Genomic DNA, 26,248 nt, shown 5'->3' with positions numbered 1-26,248 from the left:
TATCACTGTCTGTCTGCCTGCTCGCGAGGCTCACTCACTCACGACCAAGCAGAGCCTTGCGCTTGCCACCACAGTCTCAAACAGGCGGGATTCCTGTGCTACTCGAGACTATTTTATTTCTAAATCTAAAAAATAAACAAAATAATTCCACTAAATTGGTTGTTAGGTGTGAATTTGACGATCTCAAAAATGTCCTATCCACAACGAAGTGCACCTGTTGACATTACAAAAGGACCATCAGTAAGACTGAATAAATTGTGATGAATGTCTCAGCCTTCACATATGACGGAAAAAAACCAGCCTGTGTCACTGTGATCTGTCTCGTCATCTGACGTCCTGCCTGCGTTTCTGCCGTTCTCATTCTATGCTTATCAATCTGTTTTGCTATCCTTGTTTATTTATTTTATCCGTAAAGGTGTTGATGTTGTTCAATTTCATATATTAATTTAAATCGTCAAATTTCAAGTCATCCATTCTTCAACACTAGCTGCTACCTCATCTTCAAACAGAAAGTAACGTTAACTCTCCATGGCAACAGCTCTTGAGGGTTTGGAAAATAATCGGATTTATTGCTTCCTTCATTATTCACAGAAAAATAAATAATTGTCATTACATTTCATGTTACATTTCGTGTACCAGACTCTATGTAAAAAGGGCCACGCACAACTCGCGGAAAATGATAAAAATGCAAGCCAGATCTATTTTTGAATTTTCGGTGCAGACCTGGGCATACGTTCTGCTTCCACGTCTCGTGTAGCCATTCTCATTGGGCCTCATTCTCGAACATTTTCTTAAGTGTCTTCTTACGGACTTCGAAAGACAAACCTAAGAAAAGATGAACGCCTGGAAATGTGTTCTTAAAAGCTTAAAAGTGTCCGTAGCTGTGCACTGATTCTTAAGCCCAATTCTGTCCGCTGGTGGGAGTGTGCTCATCACCTGTGTGTGCGCGCACGTGTCTGTGTGTTTGTGCGCCGTGCGCGATACAGAGAGCAGAGGAGAATTGTAAACGCATGACCATGTAGAGACAAAAATGACATGCCGTCGTGTAAATAAGATAAATAACATAAGGCTATTTATGTTGTTTAATAAAAGAACAAGCTATAGACATGTTCTATAGGAAAGGTAACCTTAAATGACTTCCGTTGTGATCTGGCGCTTTTTAGAAAATAAAATTGAACAAAATTAACTTGACCTTCCAGGGGGGGCGGGGGTGCCGTTGGGGGGGCGGGGCGCCCCCCTAATATAATGGTAGGGGAAACACTGCTTTTTTTTATTAAACACACACACACACACACACACACACTCATACACACAGGGGCTCTTGGGGAGGCATGCAGAAATGTTAAACGGAGCCTCTCCCCATATTTCTCCCCAGTGAGACAGAAAAATGGAGAGGCAGCAACAGGAGAGAGGGATGAGTGAGGGGGGAGGTAAATGAATAAAGAGATGAGTGGGAGAGACACGGAGGAACAAGAGACACATAGAAAGCGCTCCAGCTTCCTGTCTCCATGGGTACATGAACACACACACAGACACAGACACAGACACAGACACGAACACACACACACACACACACACACACACACACACACACACACACACACACACACACACACACACAAATGCAGACAGTCACAGACAGACAGGCAGACAGACACACACACACACACACACACACACACACACACACACACACACACAGGCAGACACAGACAGACAGACAGACACAGATACACACACACACACACACACAGATACACACCCACACAGAGTGGAAAATCTGTGGCAGTGGCCGGTAGTGGTGGTGGAGTCCTGTGGATCAGTTTATTACAACAACAATAATAATCCACTGAAAACACTCGTTCTCTGTCTCCTGCTGCTTTTTCTTCTCTCTTTTTCTCTCCCTCCTGCATTCCCTTTCTGCCTCCTCCTTTTTTTACGCTCACTCCCCAACCGTGCTGAAATACTTCTGCAGTCCCGAGTTTCTCCCTGTGCTGGCTGTGGTTTTCAGGCTCTTTAGTGTTATAGGAACATAAAGTCAGATGGTATGCTTCATTTAATGCCCAGGAACTGTAAAATGTGCTAACACAAACATGGACACGCTCTCTCTCCAACCATGGCCTTTATCTGTGCCTCACTCACATCCACAAACCCACGCTCTAACACAGGAGCTCACACAACACCACAAACCCTGCCACGTCAGAGGCAGATAAAACAAGCAAAAACACTGCCACACTTTTACACACACACACACACACACACACACACACACAAGTAGCACATCAGCAGCTGATATGAGATACTTAAGTGGTGGTTGTGTGACAGAGTGCTTGTGTGTGTGTGTGTGTGTGTATGTTTGGGCACAAATGCACGTGTGTATGTGTGTGTGTGTGTGTGTGTCCCTGGTCCCATCTGTTCTGTGTGATTACTGAGCGCTGGCGGCCCCAGCTGACTGCCCGCCTCATTCTCTCATTCCCTCCCGCACAGCACCCTGACTCCAACCACTTACTATTATTCATGCAGCAGAATCATGGGGTGTGTGTGTGTGTGTGTGTGTGTGTGTGTGTGTGCACAAAGTCTTGCTCAAGCGAGCGTACACACGTGTGTGTCTCTGTGCATGTGTTGGTAAGAGAGAGAGAAAGAGAGAGAAAGAAAGAGAGAGTATGTGTGTATGTGTGTGTGTCACAGTCAGTCCTGACTACTGCTGCTACAATCACCCTCTATTACACAGCAGTCTGTGTGTGTGTCTCTGTGTGACTGCTGTGCAAAATAACTGTATTATACTGCTAGCCGACTGTATTTTTGTGCACCTGTAAAAGTCAGGCATTTCTGACTGCTAGTGTGTGTGTGTGTGTTCTACTGTATTTATTTCTGTACTATTGACTTCTGTAATGCTCTTTTTACAATGTCTTGTTAAAACTATTGTGTGTATGTGTGTTCATGTGAACGGGCGCATGTGTTAGATTGTGAAAGGCTATGTGCATGTGAGTGCATATGTATGTAGGCCTACATACAGCAGCATGCATGTCAAATGTGTGAGTCCGCATTATCTTATGTGAGGAATTGTGGATTATAAGTTGCTGTATGTAAACAGTGGTCTGGGCCTGTGAGGCAGGGGGCAGAATGATTGACATCCACACTGCAGCTCCAATCTGTGCAGGGGCTGGACGGCAAGGCTGAGTGCAGCGGATTTAACCGGGCCGGGCTGGTGAAGCCTAATCCCGAGTCAGCTGGGCAATAAAAAAAGGGCTTTCTGGGACTGTGTGTGTGTGTGTGTGAATGAGAGAGAAAAAATAAGTGTTTAGTAAGTAAAGCACTATGTGTTTATGGGAGCGAGAAAGATAAAGACAAAGAGTTTGTTTTTAGAATATGCCTGTTTCTCTGTGAGAAGGGAGAACAAAGTGCTTGATGAGTAAACCCCTGTGTACGAGGACAAGGTGCAAACAAAGAGAGTGTGTTTAGGATGTGCTTGTGTGCATATATGTGTGCGCTATAGTGCGCATGTGTGCAAGACAGCAAGGCTAACATAATACCAGGCTGAAAGATGGTCTATACCTTTTCCCTGCACTTGACTGAGCATGCTTCCATTATGGGTCATACATACACCCAGCCAGACCCCACTCCCAAGCAGACTCAGCCTGACCGCAGAGAGAGAGAGAGAGAGAGAGAGAGAGAGAGAGGGGAGAGAGAGAGAGAGAGAGAGAGAGAGAGAGAACATCAAATGCACTGCGGTATCCATTAGCTAATTAGGGAAATGGGATGCTAGCGCCCAGCGCAGTCATGTTCAAATGCAAATCACATGTAGCTAACAGGACAGGTCAAGTGTAGCTTTGTAGCCCCTCTAAGCTTTGTGGCTGTAGTGTTACATCTTCCATTCTTTCTCTCTCTTTTGTCTTGTTCTCGCGCTCCCTTCCTTCCTTCTTTCCTCCTCTCCACCTCCCTCCCTTCTTCCTTCCGGCATCTGTTCTTCTCCCCATCTAATGGAGCCATTGGCTCCCTCCATTTACAGGCATGAGTGGGCATTACTCAAATTATCATCATTATGACAATCGCCATCATGGCCATTAACGCCATCATCAGCAGAGGAACCATCATCTTCATCAGCATACACAGAGGAACCATCATCTTTATCACTTTTATCATCATCATCATCATCATCATCACAGGATGCTCAGCCTTTTTTATCTGTCCTCTTCTTCTCGTGTTCTTGGTCCCCTGGTCTTCCATCATCCGATTCCAACATGAATCCCATCATCTCTCACTCTCTCTCTTTCTCTCTTTTTCTCCCCCTCCCTCCATCGCTCACTCAATAATCTCTTCTACTTTCCCTCCCTCAGGGTTGGGGCCTCCTCTGCCACTCAAAGGCCTCCTTAACCCCCGCCCCCAAACACACATACACACCCTGTGCCATTGGGGTAGTCCATGTGTGTGTGTGTGTGTGTGTGTGTGTGTGTGTGTGTGTGTGTGTGTGTGTGTGTGTGTGTGTGTGTGTGTGTTTATGCTCGACATGTGCAGACAGCTCCATTGATCTGTAAACAGAGCAAGCCACTAATAAAGAGTCCCTTCCTCTTCATAGCCCAATATGATTAGATTTACTCAGGAAAAAGAAGACAAATGGGATTCTGGGCTCAGAGAGGGAGGGGGGAATGATTGAGAGAGGAAGAGAGAGAGAGAGAAAGAGAGAGAGAGAGAGAGAGAGAGAGAGATGATTGAGAGAGAGGGAGAGAGAGTGTGTGAGAGAGAAGACAAGAGAGAAAGAGGGAGGGAGGGATAGGAGAGAGAGAAAAGGATGGAGAGGGAGAGAGATATGGAGAGAGGGAAAGGAGGGAGACAGGAGGGAGAGGGAGAGAAGAGAGAGAGAAAGGAGGCGAGGGAAACACAAAGATAAATATGTAGACACAGAGAGAAAGAGAAGGGAGGAAGAAAAGGGAATGACAGAAAGACAGTGAGTGAAAGTGAAGAGAGAGATGGAGGGGAGTAAAAGAGAGGACCCAGACAAACAAGGTGGAGAGAAGAGAGAAAGGGAGTTTGTGCTCTCAGACGTATGGAGGCTGCATTCTTTCTATTTCTCCTCCTCCTCCTCCCACACTCTCTCCTTCGCTGTCAGGAGAGATGCAAACAGGACAAACAGCGAGACTCAGCCAGAGAGACAATGAGCCTGGGAGATGGATTAAAGATCCACAGAGACTTATAACACACACGCACGCACACACACACACACACACGCTCTCATCAGCTATGCAAACATTACCGCCCAAAAAAGTGCTCACACGTACGATATGCAAATACCTACTATTACACAGAGAATTGCACTCTCTCACACAAAGTCATGCACACACACACAGAGAGAGACACACTCTGTGGGAGAGAAGACAAGACAGGAAAATAAAACAGGAGTGGAGGGAGAGAAAGTGGGTCAGCTTCCTTAAGAGAAACATTAACTGAAGGAGAGAGAAAGAGTGCAGCCTGAGAGCGAAAAGCTCTTTCTACTTCACGGCCCTGCCAGTGCCAGACTGACCACTCTCTCACACACACACACACACACACACACACACACACACACACACACACACACACACACACACACACACACACACACACACACACACACACACACACACACTGGCAGGCCTACTGCAGGAAATTACATACACATAATTTTGTATCAAGCAAAAGACTGTGGGATGGGCACACGGCAACACATCCTGCATTCTCACTTTTTCTGCCTCCCCTTATTCCACTCTCGGTTTCTTTCCCTCTAACACAAACACACACACACACACACACACACACACACATACACACAGACACACACACACACACACACACAATTGGACATCACAGGTCCCAATTTCTAATGCGTAGCTCTTTTGCTAAGCAGATGTGCTCTGCTGGGGAGAGAGAAAGGGGGAGGATTCCAGCTGCGTTCTACAGTTTATGTGTGTGTGTGTGTGTGTGTGTGTGTGTGTGTGTGTGTGTGTGTGTGTGGTGCTATCTGCCAACAGGGCATTCTGCATCATCAACCACAGACAGATCCACAGCACTATCAAAGAGTAAGGGTTGCAAGGGGGAATAGGCAAGGAGTAAGAAAGAAGAGGGACACAGAGAGAAGGAGGAAAGCAATTCCATAACCCACACAACCCCACACACAGGCTATAGTGTGAGATGTCCTTTGGGGAGAGTCAGTGAGAGGACATCTAAACCAGAGACATGGGATAACATGAAGACAAGTGTTACATGCTTTCATGTGTGAGATACATGTGTGCGTGTGTGTGTCTTGAGGACTGAATGAAACAGAAAAAGAGATACAGATAGGGAGGGAGAAAAAGAAAGAGAGACATCCTCAGCTACAAAGCTTATGGTCCTTCATTTTGTTGCTTTACCTCTCCGCATTGAATATCATGCATCTCTTCGTTCCTACCCTTCTGTTTATGGAGAGGGTGGCCTGACTGTCATCTACCTCGGTGTTAAGCTCCTCGGACTCAGAATGGAGCTCTCTAATGCAGGGTCACCACCTCACAATGTCCTGGAGCTGCCTGGGGCTCCCTATAAAAAAACACTTTCACTGGAGGGTGGTGTCAACACACAGGGGGACAGGTGATCCCTTTTAGTGGGTCCAGGCGTGGAAGATCGGTTGAATGGGTCCTGGCGAAACGGATTCGTGGCAGATTGAGACATTAGTGGTCGGGATGACGGCGGGGTGGGGCTGTTTGGCGAGGGACACACAGTGTGTCTCCGGTTCTGCTTCAAGAGCTGTGTCAACTGGACATGTCACTGGGGATGGTCTTGTCCATCTGTCTGTAAATGTGTGTGTGTGTGTGTGTGTGTGTGTGTGTGTGTGTGTGTGTGTGTGTGTGTGTGTGTGTGTGTGTGTGTGTGTGTGTGTGTGAATAAGAAACGCTTGTGAGGTGAGGGATAGAGACAGTAGGCTATGTGCGTGTCTGTGTGAGAAAGAGAGAATGTCTGTATGTGCACGTGTTGCATGTATGAGTCAAACTGAGAGAAAATATTATTATATATTTATTACATGTTCTCTTAAGATGTGTATGTAAAAGAGACAGAGGCAAAAATAGTATTCCTGTGTACATGCTTATGTGTGTGTCTGTGCATGCGTGTGTGTGTGTGAGTGTGCATGTGTGTGTGTGTGTGTCTGTGCATGCATGTCTGAGAGTACTGATGATGCTAGAGGCCATGTGGCCTCAGCAGCTGCCATCTACAATCTCGAGGGGTGAGAGCCACTGCTGCCCTATCCCTGCAGCCGCGACACACCCCCAACTGGTCTGCATAATCTCACACACACACACACACACACACACACATGTGTGTGTCTATGTGTGTGTGTGAACGTGCATATGTATGTGTGTGTGTGTGTGAGAATACGATTCTATCTGGGCCACGCTCCAGATTCCCAGCTGGACTCTGTATGGGCTGGCATATCTTGATCGAGATCACTGCAATATCACCAATGCTCCTCAAATGGGTTACACAACCACACGCACTGAAGATGACAGATAAAGCTTCATTTCCTTCTGCGCATGTAAAACGAACCCACGCCTGCACTGTCCAACAGGATGCAATTAATACACAATTACAAGAAGCTGGGAAGACAGAGATACACTCACATCTGCAGGGACTACCCATTTTAAGAAGCATTAGGCTTTTGCAGAAACCTTTGGTATAAAACTGTCTATTTCGGAGGCAGCTTTATTTGTGCCATTCTAGGTTGTGGTCTTAATCATGCATCATTTGCATGCATCATTTTTCTGTGCTCTTCCAGATAATACTGGATAATACTTTCCACAACAGAAAACCCAGAACAGATAGAAGGAGATCAGAGAAGAAAAAGGCCCTGTTATACTGTGGCAAGATCGTCACAGATTATACTGTTTGCACACCTACGTCTCACAGAAAGTTGTCAGATTGATCAGGCAATCAGTCAAACTTTTCTGGCTTTCTGGTTTCCTCATTAGAGAAACCTAAGTGTCATGACCAAGTGTCATCTGATCCGCTGTGGCTGGCATGCAGGTGCACATGCACCTGTCCCTTTGCGCTCTGACTTAATGAGGGCCCTTTTTGCAGCATAAGCTTTTTTCTTTTTTTTTTGTGGGGTGGACCACAGAACTGCACAGTGCATAGCCTAGTGGCTAGTTGGAATGACAGGTGTGTTTACCTCATACATAGAGAGGCCATGGGTTATTATTAAAGCTGGTGGCTTGTGCTGCATGCATTTTTTACCCCATCACTCAAGCTGTCATCTGGTCATGATACTGACATGACAGTGAGTGAACCTCATCCGCTATCACTACTACTGCACACAGCCATGAGTCAACCAAGCACAGCGTTTATACCACTGGCAGGCACTGGAGCCGGGTTATCAAGTCATACAGAGAAGAGACCTTCCTTACTCTTTCTGTGTGTGTGTGTGTGTGTGTGTGTGTGTGTGTGTGTGTGTGTGTGTGTGTGTGTGTGTGTGCGTTTGTGTGTGTGTATACGAGTGTGCATGCTTTGTTATCAGACTTCATGTTATCAGCAGTTGTGCAGAAAGGACTGGGTTTATCTGTTGGTGTGTGTGTGTGTGTGTGTGTGCGCGGACACATGGGGCCCTGGATAATGAAACATGCATTGATGTCAGGCAGTTGATGTCATGAGTTCAATGGAAATATAAATTCAGGTATGACTGAGCATATATGTGTGTGTTTGTGTCTGTCTGCTGAAGATCAAATGTGTTGATGTCAGAGAGTTTATTCAGAAAGTGAATAAATTAGCCAGGGCACAGGAGCCACAGTAGTGTGAGAGGGTAAAGGTTTACTACTTTACTAATGTGATGAGAAATGCAATTCATCTCTTCACACAGCAGGAGAGGTCAAACCAATAACCTGACATAATACAAATCAATGACGCACCCATGACTCCACGATGACGTTTGCCCTGCGGACGGGAATGTGAGATGGAGTCATCAACAAGTGTATCTAGCATAACCTCAACTACGTTGGCTCTGCATGATTCTGACTCACTAATTTAATCTCGGAGAGATGTGACATTTCTTTGTCTTGCATTGCTGAACAGTTGGCATAACAAGAAGATATTTCTGCTACAATGTACAATACAACAACATAAACCACAGAGAGATCTGTGTCACAGTCTAACAGACATTCATAATAAACGGGAACAGGTTGACAGACACCACAAACGTTTCGTGACAGGGGGTAAAAACATGCTAAACATCAGTCTGTAATATATTAGCTGACTGATGTCATCGCTGCCATCATCAGCCGTGTGCCAGAGGAACATATGCCGAGTGGTTCCTGACGCTTCCTCACGCTGCGTTGCTCGCAGGCTTCAGAAGAAAAGCAAGCATGCTTGCCAGGGGGTCTGGAACAATAGCTAGCTGTTCACCTTGAAGGGCTGGTTTTGAAGGAACAGAGACTTGACCACTAAGGACACAAGCTGCGTGAGAGTCTTGTTTTGTTTACTGTATGTGATTGTGTGTTTGTGGGACTGAGGGGCATATGTGGCTTGGCAATCCTGGAAAACAACACCCTGGCAAGCCAACAAAAGCAAACAAAACCCGCGTTGTATGGATTTGAATTTAGCAATGGGACACTGTTCAGCAGGCTATTTTGACAGTAATTCGGCCCCGGGGACTCGCGTGTAAATCTGCTCAGTGCACACTGTATTCCCGAATGTTACAGTGTTTCCAAGTCAGCATTCCAGACGCTTCATAAACCGCTCCTTCTGTAGGACACGAAAGTACTGTAGTCACCATGCAGAGACGTGTAGGCTTTCTTATCTCTCCCTTACACATTTTAACAAGTGCACACAGCCGTTGTTTAGACGAGTGTACACCACTCGTACGTAAGGGGGACTAAAAGGGGACAAAAGGACATTTTTCCTTCTTTTCTTTTCACAACAAAAGAGTCCAGTTCGTTAACCTTCCCCCTCCAGTCCACATCCGCCATTTTCGCATTTTCTCCTGCGTAACCACTGTTGGGCAGAAATAATGTAAAATTGTGCTTAAAACGGCAACAACAAAAAAAGAAACAATGTAGCCTACTTGGGCGCAGCAACAGAGCCAACTCCAAAATGCTGTCTGAGGCAAGGTAACAAGTAATTAGATAAGAGTGCAACAGAGGTGTCTTGTGTCTTCAGACCGCATGACGAAGTACACAGACAATTTTAAGTTACTTGTGTTGACCCAGATGGATTGTTCTCCACTTCGACAAAACTGACACCGTCTCTGCCACCCGCTGAGCAAATTCTAAGCACAAGGCTTTTGTAAGTTGCTAACGAGCCGACAAACCCCCTTGTTCCTCCATTCCACCCAAACCGCCGTTTTATTGGTTGACCTTGGAAGCCTTGGAAACCTCCTTTTTGACATAAACAGACACCCTCCTTTCCCAAACCCATGGTCCCTCCTTCAAAAAAAATCTCAGACTTGCAACTGTAACACTATTATTGCACCCCTCATTAATGCTATAACCATATAGAGTCCTCCATTTCCAAAATGGACGCTGTGAAGTGTATAAAATAAACTATTCGCTTAATATCGATTCATTTAATCAAAGGTGAAAACTTATTGGAGACTAGATATAATCAAAACAATATTTCGTCTATTCGTTGTCATGATGTCATGCAGATATGGCTAAAGGATCTCCGAAGACTGCCGTAAAGGTGTACGGCAGGCTATAACAGTCATAGTCATGCAGAAAAGTGCCTGGTATTACCTACATCTGAAACAGCAACGTTACAGGGAACTGGGTCATGGAACATTCAGTTATAGGGTGAAATGTTACAAAAGGGTGAGTTCAAATCAGGGCATAAATCAGTGTAGCAGAAGCGTAATGTGTCAACCTTACCCGAAGTCATCATCCATAGACTTGAAGAAAAATTTGTAGTTGGGTTTATTGAGGACATTTTTGAAGTCCGCGAGGGTGACCCTATCCGCTGGAATAGGCAATTTGACCAGGTAGGGAGTTTCCTGATCATCGAGGTGGTAGATGATTTTGGTCTCCCCCATGGCAGGCCGCTGGGGAGCGTAAGGCCGTGCTCATCCAGCGCCGAGTCCCACTCGCAGCCTCCTTAGTGCTGCTTGTGCGTTGAATACACCTTCTCCTGGCACGATCCTATCCGCCTATTGAGAGCCTCGCTGTTGCGCTTTCAGATCGGTCCACAACGAACAAATGCGAACGAAATACTCGTTTAAAGTTAATGGTGGTTTGATTGTCCGGTATGTTGTGTAGTTGTTCGATGCAGCCTCGGATCCAAAATAAAACAGTGAAGTTGCACGTTAGGTCGGCCCAGATTGGGCTCCGTGTGAACAGAGCTTCCCCCTGTTCCTTGTAACAGCTGTCTGCCGATGTGTAAGGATAGCCCCTCCTATCAGTTTTCCAAGGGACTCCCTCTACAGGAGATGAGACGAAAAACTGTAAGGATAGCGATATGTACGAAACCATGAAGTTGGTAAATGAAAGAACAAGAAAAGATACATGGACAAGACACTGTTTCTTCTTAATATGAATATTTGGAATATAATTAGTTGTATTTTTTTTTTTAAGGACGACAGACACTGAATGTAGCCTATTAAGGACCTGACATTTTGTGCAGTATTTAAAGACCATAAATCTCTTGATTGTTTATTTTAAGGTTCAGGAGACTACCTCCCTGAACACGTTTGATGTCCACACATAAGGGCGTAGCGCCCTCCTGTGGACATATCACCATTTCCAACCCTATGCGTAAAGATTGAATCAAATGCTGGTCCAGCCTCGTTTGAGTCAGGGAAGTAAGCTAACTCACACCTCACAACAGTCTGTTTGAACAGCCTATGTAATTAAGTCATACTTAACAAACTGAGGGGCACTCTGTGAACATGTTGGCTGTGTGAAGAAATGGCTGATTTGTGTGGCTTATTGAGTGCATGTGTCTGATATGGATAAATGCCAACAACAGGTAAAAATTATTTTCATTTCTCAACAGTTTTATTACCTGCAAAACTTTGAAAATAAAGGTCTGTTTTCACCTGTGCAGTTGATTAAGGCCTTTAATGACTGAGTATCCCACCAATGCGTATCCACTGCCATTGATTCGTTCACACTTTCACTAGTTAAACACTATCTTAAAACACAAATTCATGATGACCAGATGAGGACTGCTCTCTAACAATTACATCGCAAACAAACTAAAATCAATATATGATTAGTCCCTCTTTTAACATTCAAATTACATTGTGTTTATTTTACGACAAGCATCCAAATAAGAACAAAATCAACACTTAAAGAACATAACTCGTATGCCAGTAACATATGAGAAATGCATTTGAATGTGGGCAGAGTCTCTGTAACGCTGACATCATCATTGTTATGGACTCAGACATATGGCTAGGAGGGCCCACACAAGCCCCCTCTGAACTAGGGCAGCAGTGTTGTGACATCACCTTCCACAACAGTGCAAAGCTTACAGAAGGCACCTGTGTGTACCCCGCCCCTCCACTCTTGACTGACATACCTGAGGTCACAGGTGGGAGGGGTTTAGCACCAGGCACAGAGGTCAGGTGGGTTTGCTTGGGGTGGGGAGAGGGGTGGGGGGAGGGGTGAAAGGGAAGTACAAACTGGGAAAGAAGGACACATTTTTAGTGCCTGTGGGGGAGAGAAAAACAATCACACTACCACTCCTGAACACTACCGCGGATGTAACTAGTTCACGAAAATTGGCGAGCGTATGCAAGCTTGACATCTTTCAACACAAGGGCGTTCCATTCTGGTCATGGTTTTTATCGGCATGGTTATGAAGGAACACTTCTCATGTGGGAACCCCCCCCCCCCCCCTCGTTAAATACTGCACAGAGCAGAGGTACCTAAGGCAGCTGGTCCGTCTCCGTGATCGTCAAGTGTGTCTCTCATGATTGACAGGCACAGAGAAGTGTAAAGACCTCCTGTTCTCATGTCCCATGTCACTGGTTGACCCGCTCCCATTGGCCAGGTCCCCCCAGTTGTAGTGAAAAAATGGTCCAGGATTCACGTACTAACTCTCACACACATTCATAGACTTGTGCATAGGTAAGCCAACATGTCAATTATAAACATTCAAACATTGTCACTCATACTGATCATTTGGGTTTATTGCCAAATGGCAAACTGCATCTAGTGTACTCTCACGTGACCACACACACACACACACACACACACACACACACACACACACACACACACACACACACACACAAACAAACAAACAAACAGTCTAAGCATAAATTCAACCCTAAGGAGAGATTTTTCTTTTTGTCTCTTCACCAAGAGCAGCGTAAACGGTTAGCTTATGACACATAAATAACCCAGTGTTGGTGAATGTGTATGTGAGTGAGTGTGTGAGCACTGGTTCTCTGACGCATGTAAAATCCCCCTCACACACACTCACACATCCACACTCTCCCCGCCCCCCCCCCCCCCCCACAACATCCCTCCAGTCTCAACCAGGCACGACAAGGGTTCACGAGTCGTTATTTTTTTTCAAGTCCTTTCCAGATCTTTCTCCTCTTCTCCGCCCTTCAGCATCACCCATCTCTCACTGAACTCCATTGCCACTGTCACTCATTTATCCGTGGCTTCCGGGTTTCACTCTCCATCCTTCTCAATACCTCCCTCCATCACAGTGGTCACATAGTCCGTCCCCCAAGTCGGTGTCATGCCGAAACGTTGACGTCTCGCAGTGAAATGGTCCCGTTGGCGGGGGGGTCTGTGGGTGTGGGGCCGGTAGTAGGAGGAGCCAGAATAGGCGGGGCCAGAACAGGTGGGGCATCTGGGGCGGAGCTGACGGTGCAGGGGAGGGTGGTCTGGAACAGGATCTGCTGCAGCGTGCGGCGCAGGTTGGGGTGCAGGCGTGCCTGCGTCTGGTAGAAGACCTCCACAGCGAAGCACTTCATCACCCCACCACACAGGTCCTCATACAGCGGCACGGTGTACATGCGGGATGTCTGAGAGAGGGAGAGGGTAGAAAAATGAGAGTTAGAGGTAGTAGAGTATTAAATACAAGATGAATTGTAATGTTGTTAGACTTTCCCCAAAGATGAAGACAGGGAAGACCTCAGGTACGGTGCAATAGTTGATGGAGTGTATTGCCTATCAGGGCAACCACCTAACCAGCTGGGTATTAGGAGGTGTGACTACCCTACCCAAACCAACAAAACCTCAGGGACTTGCTAGGGCTGAGGAAGTTTAGCCCAACTGCAATAAATGGCTACCTCATTGGCGCCCTCAAAAATCACTCTGTACAACTGACTAGAATCTTAAGCATCTTCATACCTCACCCCCACTTGTCTCCACCCTATATTATTAACAGACCTTCCTAACTCCCTGATTATTCCTACCCATACACTTCACCGCCCATCTGACCCTCCTCCTCCCTCTCATTTTGACCACTCCCATATTGTGAGGATCTTCCAATTGAGATATGCATCGCGACCAAATTTAGCATTGTTAAGTGCCTTTTTGGCCCTAACCCATTCTCTGTGTGCTAACAAAGCTAGCAAGTTTCACATCATTGTGGATTTTTTTTTCACCCACTTGAATCCCTGGTTCTCCCCTACATTTGGGGTATAAAATGTATTTATATTGCATGTGTTTAAAGTACATGACCTACACACCAGGCTACTGTAACTGGCACTTTTAAAATGTAGCTGGTGAAACTAGCTAGCTACCTTTACAGCTTTTATGTTACTTTTCTGCCATTCATGAGTTTGGTAAGGTGATATTTTTTTTATCATGTGGGAACAAGTTAATTATCTTTGGGCAGCTGCCCATCCACCCCGAGTCGCAACCTTTATCAAACACGGTCTCCTGTATTCAGCCATTTTCCTCCAATCCTGTTAAAGTGTAATGAGGTCATCTTAACACACTTACACGGTTAGACCCAAACTGACCTCCTGTCCTGAATATATCTTAGATAATACGCTTCACTGAACATAAACCCATTTGGTTTAAACTGTGACTCCTTTTCGTCTCCGAGGCGTTTGTTGACGTCTGGCGTCTTTGACAAACAGCTCAGGTAGGGCCAGGACTGGTGCTGAAAACCAGCTCAAGCTGGTCCAAGTGATTAGCGTGAACCTCCCCCTACAAAGGGGTGGGCTCTAAGGGGGGTGACTCCAAAGGACGTTAAAGATAACCGCACTGGGAGAAAGAAAAACAGCCCAAAGAGGTTGTAAAAATTAACAATTGATGCAGACACTGTCCATCACAGGACGCCAGGGAGTGTATGTGTGTGTGCATGGAGACTCCAGTACAAGGAATGCAGAGTGGATGTTTATTAGATAAGCAGCAGTTTTCTGTGGAGGAGGAGGAGCAGACTGAATAGTATAGACGGGGGGAAAGTGGGAGAGGGACGGGGGCCTCTGCTTCCCGAAGTCATAATTTAAACCCATCCCATCTCTAGCTTTCCTCCAACCTGGCTCTGAAACACTTTCACCCGTCCTTCTCTTTGTGCTTCCATCCATCCCTCAACTGCTTCAGTCTCTCTTTCCTGTTAACATGCGTCACCCAAGTGTTGGCACGTTCAGTAGGCAAACTGGCCTTGAATCTCATGGTTGTCTGCAGCATCAGAGCAGGCAGGGAAAGGTCACAGAGATAAGGGGAGGGGAGGGATTGGAGTGCTCAGACACCTGGCGCCGTCGACTCTCCCCTCTCCACCTGGTGCCTCTGCTAGACATCCCTTCCTCCCGTCGAATTCTCCCCTCGTGTCTCTCAGACCTCCTCATCCACTCCTGTCTGTCGGTCGGTCTTCCACTGTGTGGGAGAGGTCAGTAGCATCCTGACCAGACTCTCCTGCTGGTTCATTAATGAAACCATAATCAGTCTGAGTCTGTGGGAGAGCCGAGACTCCAGCCAGCGCACGGTTTCTTACACGTGTCTGCTGATCCGGCTCAATGAGGGTTCTCAGTGGTGGTACAGCTTTTGTTTGGCGTTTGACCCCTCTCTCCTCAGGTTAGCCAAGCTTGTGTCTTGTCCAGCCAGGGCAGTGTCTGATTAAATAACAAGGGGCATCTGGACTAGTGAACCCTTAATTAACCTTAAAACCCTTATTTTGTATATTATGTATGTAGATTGTGAATGGATTCAGAGATAATTAAGGGTTTGGCTAGGGCATACCAGCAAATAAAAGAGAAATTAAGAGAGTCTGTTTCCAACTGAAGGGCGCCTTCATACATATTAAAAAGTGATGCATTGTTTCAGGGAAAATTAAGTGAATATGAGTATATTTTAAGAAAGTTTAAAGACTCCTAGCTATTGCAGGAGCAGCATAAATGGGTTTGGCAGTAATGCTAGTGGAAGAGAAGATGTGCTTCTGGCTAAGAGCATCTTCTAAGACATCTACCCTTTACCTGTGACCATTGATTTTGGTTATTAAGCCATCATTGTTTGTCTTGTTTGCTAATCGTTTTTCTGATAAATGTAGGGATGGGGGGACTCACTGAAGACAGGGATATTTCTGAGTCTCAGCTGCAACTTCAAGTGGCGTTCTAGTGCAATTTCCTGAGTTGGAAATACCTTGAGTTCCTAGTGGTCTCGAACGCGGCAACGTATATGCTCTGTTAAACGTCAAACCGAACACTGGCATGTTGTATAAAACACACTGGGGTGGTATTCTTCTGTTTGGTTCAGTGTAAATAAGCGAAGACGGCATAATGAGGGGTTTTTCTTCACAGTGATTTAGTGGGATCTCTGTTTAAAAAAGGACCACTCACTTCCTCTCTCTCTCGCAATCTACCCCCCCTCCCCCTCTCTGACTCACATGTTTGAGCAGGAAGCTGCGGACTCGCGGCAGGTCGGGATAGAAGCTGTTCCGCACCACAATCTGCAGCCAGCGGATGCGCACTTCAGCGTTCATGCCATCTAGCAGGGTCGAGTAGTAGCACGACAGCTGAGTCATTACCTCTGCAGGGCCACAAGCAAATAGACAAGCCAATCAGATTTATTATCAATCTCAAGACACCATGCATAAAGTTCATTCCATGTAGAAAGGGGTTATATTTACAAAAATCAATACACTGTGTCAAAAGCATTGGCATGTCAGTAACAATTGAGTATTAGACCACTCATGGCATTCTCAAATGTTGTCATGATTGGGTCAATTCTAACTAAATGTGGTGAACACTTTAAACAGGCTCCTAACATTTGCAGGAATATGACATGATGTGATGTAACAATCACTGAGCTGAGCTAATTCATTGCTCACAGCAACTACAGACAAGTGGCCCACTTGTGCGGTTATAAAGGAACCCCAATTATTCTACTTGTGGCTACATTATAATTATTAGTCACTGCCAGTGTTTAATCTATATATCTACCAATATATTATTAAGTGTTTACTGACAGCCTCATAAGGTATAGAGCATCAATAGTCATGGAAATAGTAGCCAATGGTGGGAAACCCAGCTTTTGACATAGTGCACACACCAATCAAATTTAAGGTATGTGCAAGCAGCACACCCACTACAGAGCTCAAACAGAGTAACGCAAGACGTGTGTTTTTAGCTACCATGAGGGAGCGGCGAGCGGTCTAGCAGCCGGTCGAGGAACAGCACCGTCTGGAAGGTGCTCCACGTGGAGAGGTCAAAGGTCGTAATAACCTGTGTGTCGCTGGTGTCGTTACCCCACAGCTCACAAAGCCGCTGAACTGGGCCGGTCAGAACCCCCCCGGCCGATAGGTCAGGCTCGAACAGGGGGGGACCACAGTCGTTCAGCCAGCGCTCAAACTCCAGCCCTGAGACAGACACAGAGAAGGGGCGAGGAGAGCAGGAGAGGGGGATCACCTTTCTGTTTATTTATGTTCTCTCTTCTACTTTCCCCAAAGTTGGTTTAATCCCACTCTGTTTGATATGGCCCTCCAGCAGGAGCAGCTCCTCACTGACAGGAGCGCGGAGACGAAGAGGGGAGTGGGAGAGAGTGGCGGACATCTTTCATTCATTCTTGCTCTCTCTGTCCCTCTTACATTCTCTCAACATACATACATACATGTACATCCCACCTACATTCTCAATGTCTCAATTCAATTCAAGAAGCTTTATTGGCATGACTAGAGCACACACACAAGGCCAGGACCTCTCTCGCTCACCTTCTCTCTGCGACGCGCAGTTTTCCTTCAGCTCAGGGAAGAAGCCCAGGAAGAAGTCCAGCAGGTCCTGAGCCACCACACTGCTGAACTTGAACTTCTCTATGTAGGCCTGCAGAGAGGCGGGGAGAGAGAGTGGGGAGAGACCAGCCTCAGTTAAGCAGAGGGAAATTATCAACAGTGAGTGTGTGTGTGTGTGTGTGTGTGTTGTACAACACACACGAAGGGTGGGAGAGAGAGAGAGAGAGAGAGAGTGAAAGAGTTAGTGAGAGTGAGTGAGTGAGAGCGAGATTGCTGAGTGAGAGTCTGTTGACAAGACATTATGTAGGTGTGTGCACAAACATGACTTGCCAGTGTGTGTCTCTTCCGAGAAAGTGTATCTTTGTGTGTGGGAGAGTGAGACTGATTGCTTCCGAGCACCGTTTACTCCTGCTTACCCGTAGGAAGCTGTCAAACCGCTTGATGTCACCACAAAGCTTTGAGAGGTAGGACACGAAGCAGAAGCCCTTCTCGTAGGTGAACAAATTCATCAGACTGCTGGGGTTCACTCCTGCGAGAGAGAGAGTGGAAGAAAGAGAGAAAAGGGGGTGCAAGGTAAGGGTAAATGGGGGAAGGATTCAATTAGAAAAGAAAAACAAGTGCCATGTTTGCTAGAATAATCTCTGACAATAAATGCTAATACACTTCCAGATAAACACCACAATACATTTGGTTCATCTTCACTGACCCCAACTAAACCTGCATGAAACTTGGGTGTTCTGATTGATGACCAACTTAATTTCACTGAGCGTGTAGCTTCTGTCTCAAGGTCTTGTCGGTCTATTATATTCGGATGATCAGACCCTCGCTCACACAATATGCTAGACAACTTCCTGTGCAGGCTCTGGTTATTACTATACTAGATTATTGCAATGCAATTTCAACAGGCCTGCCTGCATGTGTAGTGAAACCATTTTAGATGATTGTGATGATGTGCTGGGTTAGGTCCCTGATCAGCCAAAGAGGACACATAGAACTTCCTTCACTGGCTCCATGTAGCTGCTAGAATTACATTTTCCATACCGTCCCAACTTTTTCTGATTTGGGGTTGTACATTTAAATCTCTCACTCACGCCTATAGGATAGCCACTGGGTCGGCACCAGCCTATTTTAATGCTATGATTCAGCTCTATTCTCCCTCTCGGCCACTTCGCTCCTCCGATGAGCGCCTGTTGTCTTTCCCTCCTCTCAGCAGCAAGCGATCGCAGTTAAGACTCTTTGTGGTCGTGGTAGCTCGGTGGTGGAATGACCTTGTGCTGTCCGTTCCAGTGACAGCCTTGGTACATTTAAAAAGCGATTAACCTTTTTACACCTTTTTCTACTTTGTTCATTTGTTTGCGGCAAACGTAATGAATCTAATCACAGTTTTGGTATTATTACTATTATTATTATAGTAATAACTAATGGTTTTACGTAGTTTCATTATGCTCATCACTTCATTTTCTAATTGTTGTTTTTACAGTTTTTTTATCAAATGATTTTGCAAGTCACTTTGGACAAAAGCATCTGCTAAATACCTTAACCTTAACACAGGGCCACCTCCTCAGCTCCCTCAGTCATAACCCTGAGATTCCAAAGGATTTTGAAGCAAAAATAGCAGGAATCCTAATTCGGCCTTGGACAATTTCCCTGTCTTTTTTCCCAAGGCAAACCTAATTCTGCTTTTCAAAGGATTTAAAAGGACGAGTGCACTCAGGCAGGTGAGTCAGCACAAAAACGAGGCACCAACAACATGCGACTTCATTGCTCTACAGAACCAGCACAAGGAAGCTCGGAATGAATCCCCTGTCGGACAAACGGCACTGCAGCCTCTTGTCTAAAGCCACACACAGGCCCTGGCAGTTCCTGCTTCTTCAAGCACTGATGCGTTCTCCAGAAATGCTGCCTTTTTTCCCTCCAGGAGTATTTTTAGCAGTTCCACATCCCTGATTTGTGAGTAAGAGGGAGAGATGACTGTGTTCTGCATAGTTAGATTCCTACTGTAAGGGTCTTCTCTGCACAGGGAGTGTTTCTGTGTGGATGTGTGTGTGCATGTACAGAATTTGTCAGTGTCACTCAGCCGTACTATGTATATACATATATGTGTGTATTCCTGAGTGTGTGTCTGTGTTTCTGCGTGCATATGTGTGTATATGCTGTATGTTTGTTTGTGTGTGTACATGTATGTATATATGTATGCGTGTATGTGTGTATGTTCCTGCATGTGTATGTGTGTGTGTTCCTGTGTGTATGTGTGTGTGTTCCTGTGTGTGTGTGTGTGTGTGTGTGTGTGCAGGGTTCCTGTGCTGGTCGTACCTGGCTCAAACTTGGCCTGGAGTTTGCTGACGGGGTTGTTGTCTCCCAGGAGACGCATCTGTCTGTGCAGAGCATCCAGACGGAACACTGTCTCCAGGCAGGTGAAGGCCTCGCCTAAGGACACACATCATCATTAAGGGCAATTCCATAAGCAAAAAAAACAGGTGTGTGTGTGTGAGAGAGAGAGAGAGCACACACATGCTTGCATTAGCTTCTTGGCCATAAACATCTGAAATAGTGTTGCCTGCAGAGTGTTGCATGCGCTTGTGTACTATCCCAGAAGCCACTGCAGTAACACATCACTGAGCCTGTGTAGTTCACGTGTGAGCTGCACAGCGCGATACGGGTCACGCGAGTGATGCATCACTGGGCAGAGGAATGTGTTTGATTTTAGGTTGGGTACATTTAGAAGGAATGTGTTACTAAGCATAAAGTGAGTGTTTTATGTGAGGTTACATGTGCGCAAGTGGATGTGTCTGTCTGTATTTCGTGTGTAAGGATGGAATATGTAATGGTGTGTGAGTGCGTGTTCATCCAACTTTACCATAAGCCTTGATATTTGTCTGTGTATAGGTTGGGTGTGTGTCTAGGCCATACTTCTCTGTATGCAGGTGGGTGTGTGTAGCACTACCCATGTGTGATGTATGGTGGTGTGTGTTGGATGTGTATGTCTGTGTGTGTGTTCCTCTTCTTTACCATAAGCCTCGGTGGTGATGCGTCTCTGTGCATAGGTGGCCAGCCCCTCACTCAGCCACATCTCCTCCCAGGTGGCGTTGGTGACGGCGTTGCCGAACCAGCCGTGGGCGATCTCGTGGATTACGTCGATCAGCAGGAACTCCCGGCTCTCCAGAATGGATGAGATGATGAACGTCAGGCACGGGTTCTCCATGGCAACGATGGGGAAGGAGGGAGGCAGGAACACAATGTCATACCTGTGGCCAAAGCAACGGGAAACACAGGGGTGATACGTTGATGCAATGCAATGAGGACTGAATGCCTTAAGATTTGAGATTTATATTGACGCTGTTATACAACGGAAAAAGCTTACAAATAGGCCTCAGTGTCATCTGATATCAAAGACAGACTGAATAGAATGAGCATGTTATCATCTTCAGACTCTTCCTCAGTGTTATTACCACAGTATCTTTGATGTGAAGTCTTACTGACTAATCTCCTGAACTGACCCATCAACCGCTGTCACTTGACTGGTCATTACATTAATCCAATGAGACTCGGCAGGTCACAATAGACTGAGTGTACAAACTAGCTGTATGCCATCCACTGTCAACAGCAATAGATTCCCACAGAAGTGTGCGTGTGTGTGTGTGTGTGTGTGTATGTCCATTTGTATGGATGAATGACTAACTGGACCACTTTAATGCAGACCAGGAGATGTGACAGTGGGAGAGAAACTAGGCCAAAGCGAGCACTCCAAAGCGCTCCGGGAAACATCAGCCTGCGGATTGGAGGAAGGGTATATATTTGGGCTGGGGGTTGGGGTGTATTCAAGAGATGTGTCCCAGGCTTTCATCATCATCATGAGTAATCGGAGGTAATGGTCCAATCAGCCTCCAGATTGACAATGACAAGAGAGAGAGAGAGCGAGAGAGAGAGAGAGCGAGAGAGAGAAAGAGGGGGAGAGAGAAAGTGTGTGAGAGAGAAAGAGAAAGAAACCAACCTCCCCCAGACGTACGGGCCAAAGAGTCCCTCAGCCACAGCCAGCCAGCGCTCAACACTGCCACCCAGTTTACTGACAGCACAAGTGAGGATGCAAGGCTCTGCCCACACACGACTCCTGAGAGAGAGAGAGAGAGAGAGAGAAAACAGAAAGAGGAAATGGAAGGAGGGGGTTCAAGACAAACACATTGATAACCTGGAATTTAGAGTACACAAGTAGACTCACTTCTGCTCTGGGCATTTCTGAGTGAGACAGTGACTCAGACTCCACTGTGCTGACACACCTACGCCCACAGCATTAACCACACAAACAGGCATCACACAACCTGCCTCTTCCTCTCTCATGCACTCTGTCTTTCACACACTATTTGCCAGTTTCATCATGTCATCCCCCCCCAGTCTCAGTTTCTGTCTCACTGTCTCTGTCGCTCTCAGCAAAATCAGTATTACTTTCCAGGCACTCTCACCTCATCACTTCACGTCTAAAGTGTGGGTGCAGCCAAAAATATTTTTTATGAGCTGGAAACTAAAAGATACTACTGAACTGTGATTAAATCCATCAATGCTGGTGGTAATATTGACATAATTCCCATTTTTATAATATCACAATCTACTGTTTAAAATCATCCTGAACCGATGATGACTTATCTACGACCATTTCGTACATATCCCAGCCCCCGCCCGTGAGTGCAAATCTCTTTTTAATTTGCTGATCGAGAATCATCATTTACAGGAGTTTATCCCCCCCAGTCCCTTGTACACTTTTTTAGCATTTTTCAAAATGATGCAGTAGGTGAAGACACACTTTACACCTGAACTCCTCCTGACGTCCTCAAGCCCCACTCTCTCCCCAGACTCTGCTGTTCTTACCTGGGGCCGATGTCAGCGTGCTGCAGGTCCCCTGCCACCAGCGCCACCAGGTAGGCAGGCACGGGGAACTCCATGGAGAACTGGAAAACGCGGTCCTGCTTGGAGTATGCACTGCGGGATGCGCTCATGAGCACCGTTACACCCTCTGGTACCTAGAGGGACACCCGCGTAGAAACATGCACACACATACAGACAAACCCACAGACACATACACACATACAAATATACAAACACAGCCAGACATAAAACCTTGTCATGCCAAAACATAAAAAAAACAAATATATGAATAAATGATACAGGGTTGACACAAAGATAGAGACATAACATGATAAAAGACTGCAGAACAAGACTACAGCATGGCATGAGGATTACAAGGCAGAAAAGAGGAAAAGTGGAGATTAATCCAGGCAGCTGGCAAAACAAGGGTCCGACCAAAGTACAGCAGAAACAGAGAGATTGAAGTAAAGGAAAGAGCCAGTTAGATGCAGAAGTGTTGTTGGAGACAGACAGAGAGCAAATTAAACAGATTAGGATTACCGACAGGCTGAGATTAAGACAAAACAGAGGGAAAGCAGCAGTGCAAGCAAGATTACGAGATTGCAGAGAGAGAGAGATAGAATGTGAGGGTAGTAAAGTTGAGATCAGGGCCTTACCCGCACGCTGGCGGAGTAGGTGCTCTTGACGGCCGGCGTGTCGAAGCAGGGGAAGAAGGAACGGTTGCACACAGAGTGGCCCTGCGTGAAGACCAGCGGACGCGTCTGACCGCATGTCAACTCAGCATCCAGCCACCAGATCTGAGACACAACACATGCACACACAAACAAACACAACAACACAGAGGCCAGTGAGGGCAAAGGTCACAGAAAATAACATACCAGCACTGATCAGCCACAACGGGTGGAGAGACATTGAGAGCACATGAGAAATGCCAGCAGGAATGTCAGATATGGGACGATTTGGGTGCAAGGGCTAAATTGAAGTGTGCAGACATCTCTGTGTGGAGATCTGTGTGTGTGTGTGTGTGTGTGTGTGTGTGTGTGTGTGTGTTGGGGATGGGGGGGGTAAAACACATGGGGACTCAATGAACTCTCCAGCACTCCTACACACTTCACTACAGGGCCAGTGTCATGATTATGCTGTTTGACACAGCCACAAAGCTAGCGAAGGAAGCCTGAAATGGACACACTGTGAAGCATTGATAAATCCAACAGAGCACCATTTAAGAAACAAAATATGAGAGGAAAATTAAGAGCAAAACACTACGCGTGTGATAAGTACATGTGAGTATGCATGTGACAGAGAAAGTGAGACAGAGGGAGAGGGAAAGAAATGGTGCGAAAGAAGAGGGATAGATAGGATATACGGACTTCTAAATTAGGTAGGAATGTGTCAATACCGTCAATAAGCATGAATGACATGGAGCCGTGTTCAATTATCTTTTCAAGGGGGCGCTCAATTTCTGTCATGAGAGCAGGTCGGGTTGACCTCATGATGAGTCAACCAGTCATGAATACGCCAGACCCGAGAATTACCTTAGGATCTCTCTGAACAAAATGAACTGACTTTCAGCCCTTGCTTTCTGAAAGCCAATACTGTTGCATTATCGCTAAGGCCTTTGCCTCCCAAAGCAGACACTAGGAATCCATTATGTTGCGAGGTTACAACAATGATAGGCCGTCCTATTATCAACGTCGTTTGGGGTACAGACTAAATTAAGACATAAAAGCACAGACCCAAGTTCTCATAAGTAACCCTGCTGCTATAAACAATTGCGGAATGCCATTACGGTTATTATTAGCCAACATCAATGTCATTTTGTCAACGACACACAGCTGCCACCCAAGTGACCTTACCGCAGGGCCGTCTGTCGTAGTGTAACGGATGGTGATCTGGAAAGCCCGGTGCGGCCGGATGACTGTGGCCGGCAGGGTAATGTTAAGCGAGGAGCCGTAGTCTGTGAAAGGGTCCACACGGTATGAAAGTGAGAGGAAGATATCTGGGGAACCAGCGGTACCGGGTACCTTACAGTCTATGGAATGGATGTGTAGGGACGGGTGTGTGTCCAACACCAGAGTTTGCACCCCAGGCTGGATCGGCACCAGTTCAAGGACCTGCCACCCAGTCATCCTCTTCAGCGCAAAGTTGAGGTGGAGGTCGAGATGAAAGTGTCGAAGTTTAAAGCTGTGGAAGTTGGAGGCCGATGCAATGTCCACCAGCCGACATTGTCCCAAAGCCCGGCCGCCTTCACAGGACTTGCTGGGCACCGTCAGCACTTTCCGACAACAGCACAGCGTCGGTCGCTGAAGCTCAGCCATTGTAGCTTTCAAAGAGACATTAATTATAAACTAAACATCGTCGATAACATTTAGCCGCAAAATGAGTCGTTACAACTAAAGATAGCCTAAGCTATATCGTGCGAACTTCATTAATACCCATGAGAAGTAGCTCTTGCAATCGAGTTGCCTTTGTAGCAAATAAGGGTGTAGAGAGCAAAGCACGGGAAAGGGCGAAAAAAATAACAGGTTAAGTGGACAGTCCAGCAAACAAAACCAAATCTATGTGAAATCCATCGGGCCGATCATAAAATCGAGTCCAGCATTTCTCCTTAAAATCCGAAGAATGTAGCCTGCTCTGAGAGCGCGCGATTGAACAACTCAAAAGAAACAGATAACTTACAGATGTTACAAATTTCGCCAGAAGAAAGTATGGAAGTGCCAGGCGCAAAGAAAAAAGTTGAAATGAAAGGCGCTGAGCTAAGTGACTCCCGCAGAAAACAGGAAGTAAAAACAGGGGAGGAAATCACTTCGAGAGAGGAAAGTTTTTGGTCTGCAGGGGGGCGCTACAGAGGCGACCCGAGGGATCCTCGTCCCAATTCGGTAGCACCTCAAAATACTCAACATCAACAGCCTCGGAAAGACAACATTAGTAGCTTTTCTAACGAGATCCCAAACCCAAACCGAAGACCCCTCGGCATTCTTCCATAGACGAAAGATGTGTGCTTCGGTGGGAGGCACATCCTTTGCTGTAACTAACGTCACTCAAAGTAGTAGCCTATTAGGTTTTAAATCTGTTGCGCCAAGTAGTTTGACACTTAAGCTAGCATGGGCGTAAAGAGGAAAGGGATCCACCGTGTGAATGCGATACGTTCAGTAGAATGGGATATCCTTTTACAAGCCCAGTGACCATCCTCCATAGAAACTTTGTTACACAACGTGTAACCTTTATTCTTGGTTGTTTCCTCGTCGCCCTGGAGACTGTCCTTGGCTTG

General features: G+C 46.2%; 2 protein-coding genes across 2 annotated transcripts in view; both read right to left on the bottom strand.

The window, feature by feature from the left end:
* The window catches only part of LOC105911026 (segment polarity protein dishevelled homolog DVL-3), a 28,628-nt gene extending 16,792 nt beyond the window's left edge, over positions 1-11,836 (bottom strand). The window contains exon 1 of the mRNA XM_031573510.2: positions 10,857-11,836. Coding sequence (XP_031429370.1) covers positions 10,857-11,017 — 161 coding nt within the window. The 5' untranslated portion in view covers positions 11,018-11,836. The remainder of the gene's footprint in view (positions 1-10,856) is intronic.
* A 120-nt stretch (positions 11,837-11,956) lies between these two features.
* rnpepl1 (arginyl aminopeptidase like 1) lies at positions 11,957-26,141 on the bottom strand. Its single transcript, XM_031573507.2, has 11 exons — positions 24,834-26,141; positions 23,634-23,774; positions 22,981-23,132; positions 22,112-22,228; positions 21,130-21,365; positions 20,434-20,547; positions 18,537-18,649; positions 18,103-18,211; positions 17,527-17,751; positions 16,780-16,922; positions 11,957-13,969 (listed from the first exon to the last, which is right to left on the bottom strand). The coding sequence occupies exons 1-11, from the start codon at positions 25,293-25,295 to the stop codon at positions 13,679-13,681; spliced, it is 2,103 nt and encodes a 700-aa protein (XP_031429367.1). The 5' UTR covers positions 25,296-26,141; the 3' UTR covers positions 11,957-13,678.
* Between the last annotated feature and the right edge of the window lie 107 nt (positions 26,142-26,248).

This window comes from Clupea harengus, chromosome 9, assembly GCF_900700415.2.
Source record: "Clupea harengus chromosome 9, Ch_v2.0.2, whole genome shotgun sequence".
Classification (NCBI taxonomy): Eukaryota; Metazoa; Chordata; class Actinopteri; order Clupeiformes; family Clupeidae; genus Clupea; species Clupea harengus.
This window is presented reverse-complemented; position numbering and strand designations above follow the sequence as displayed.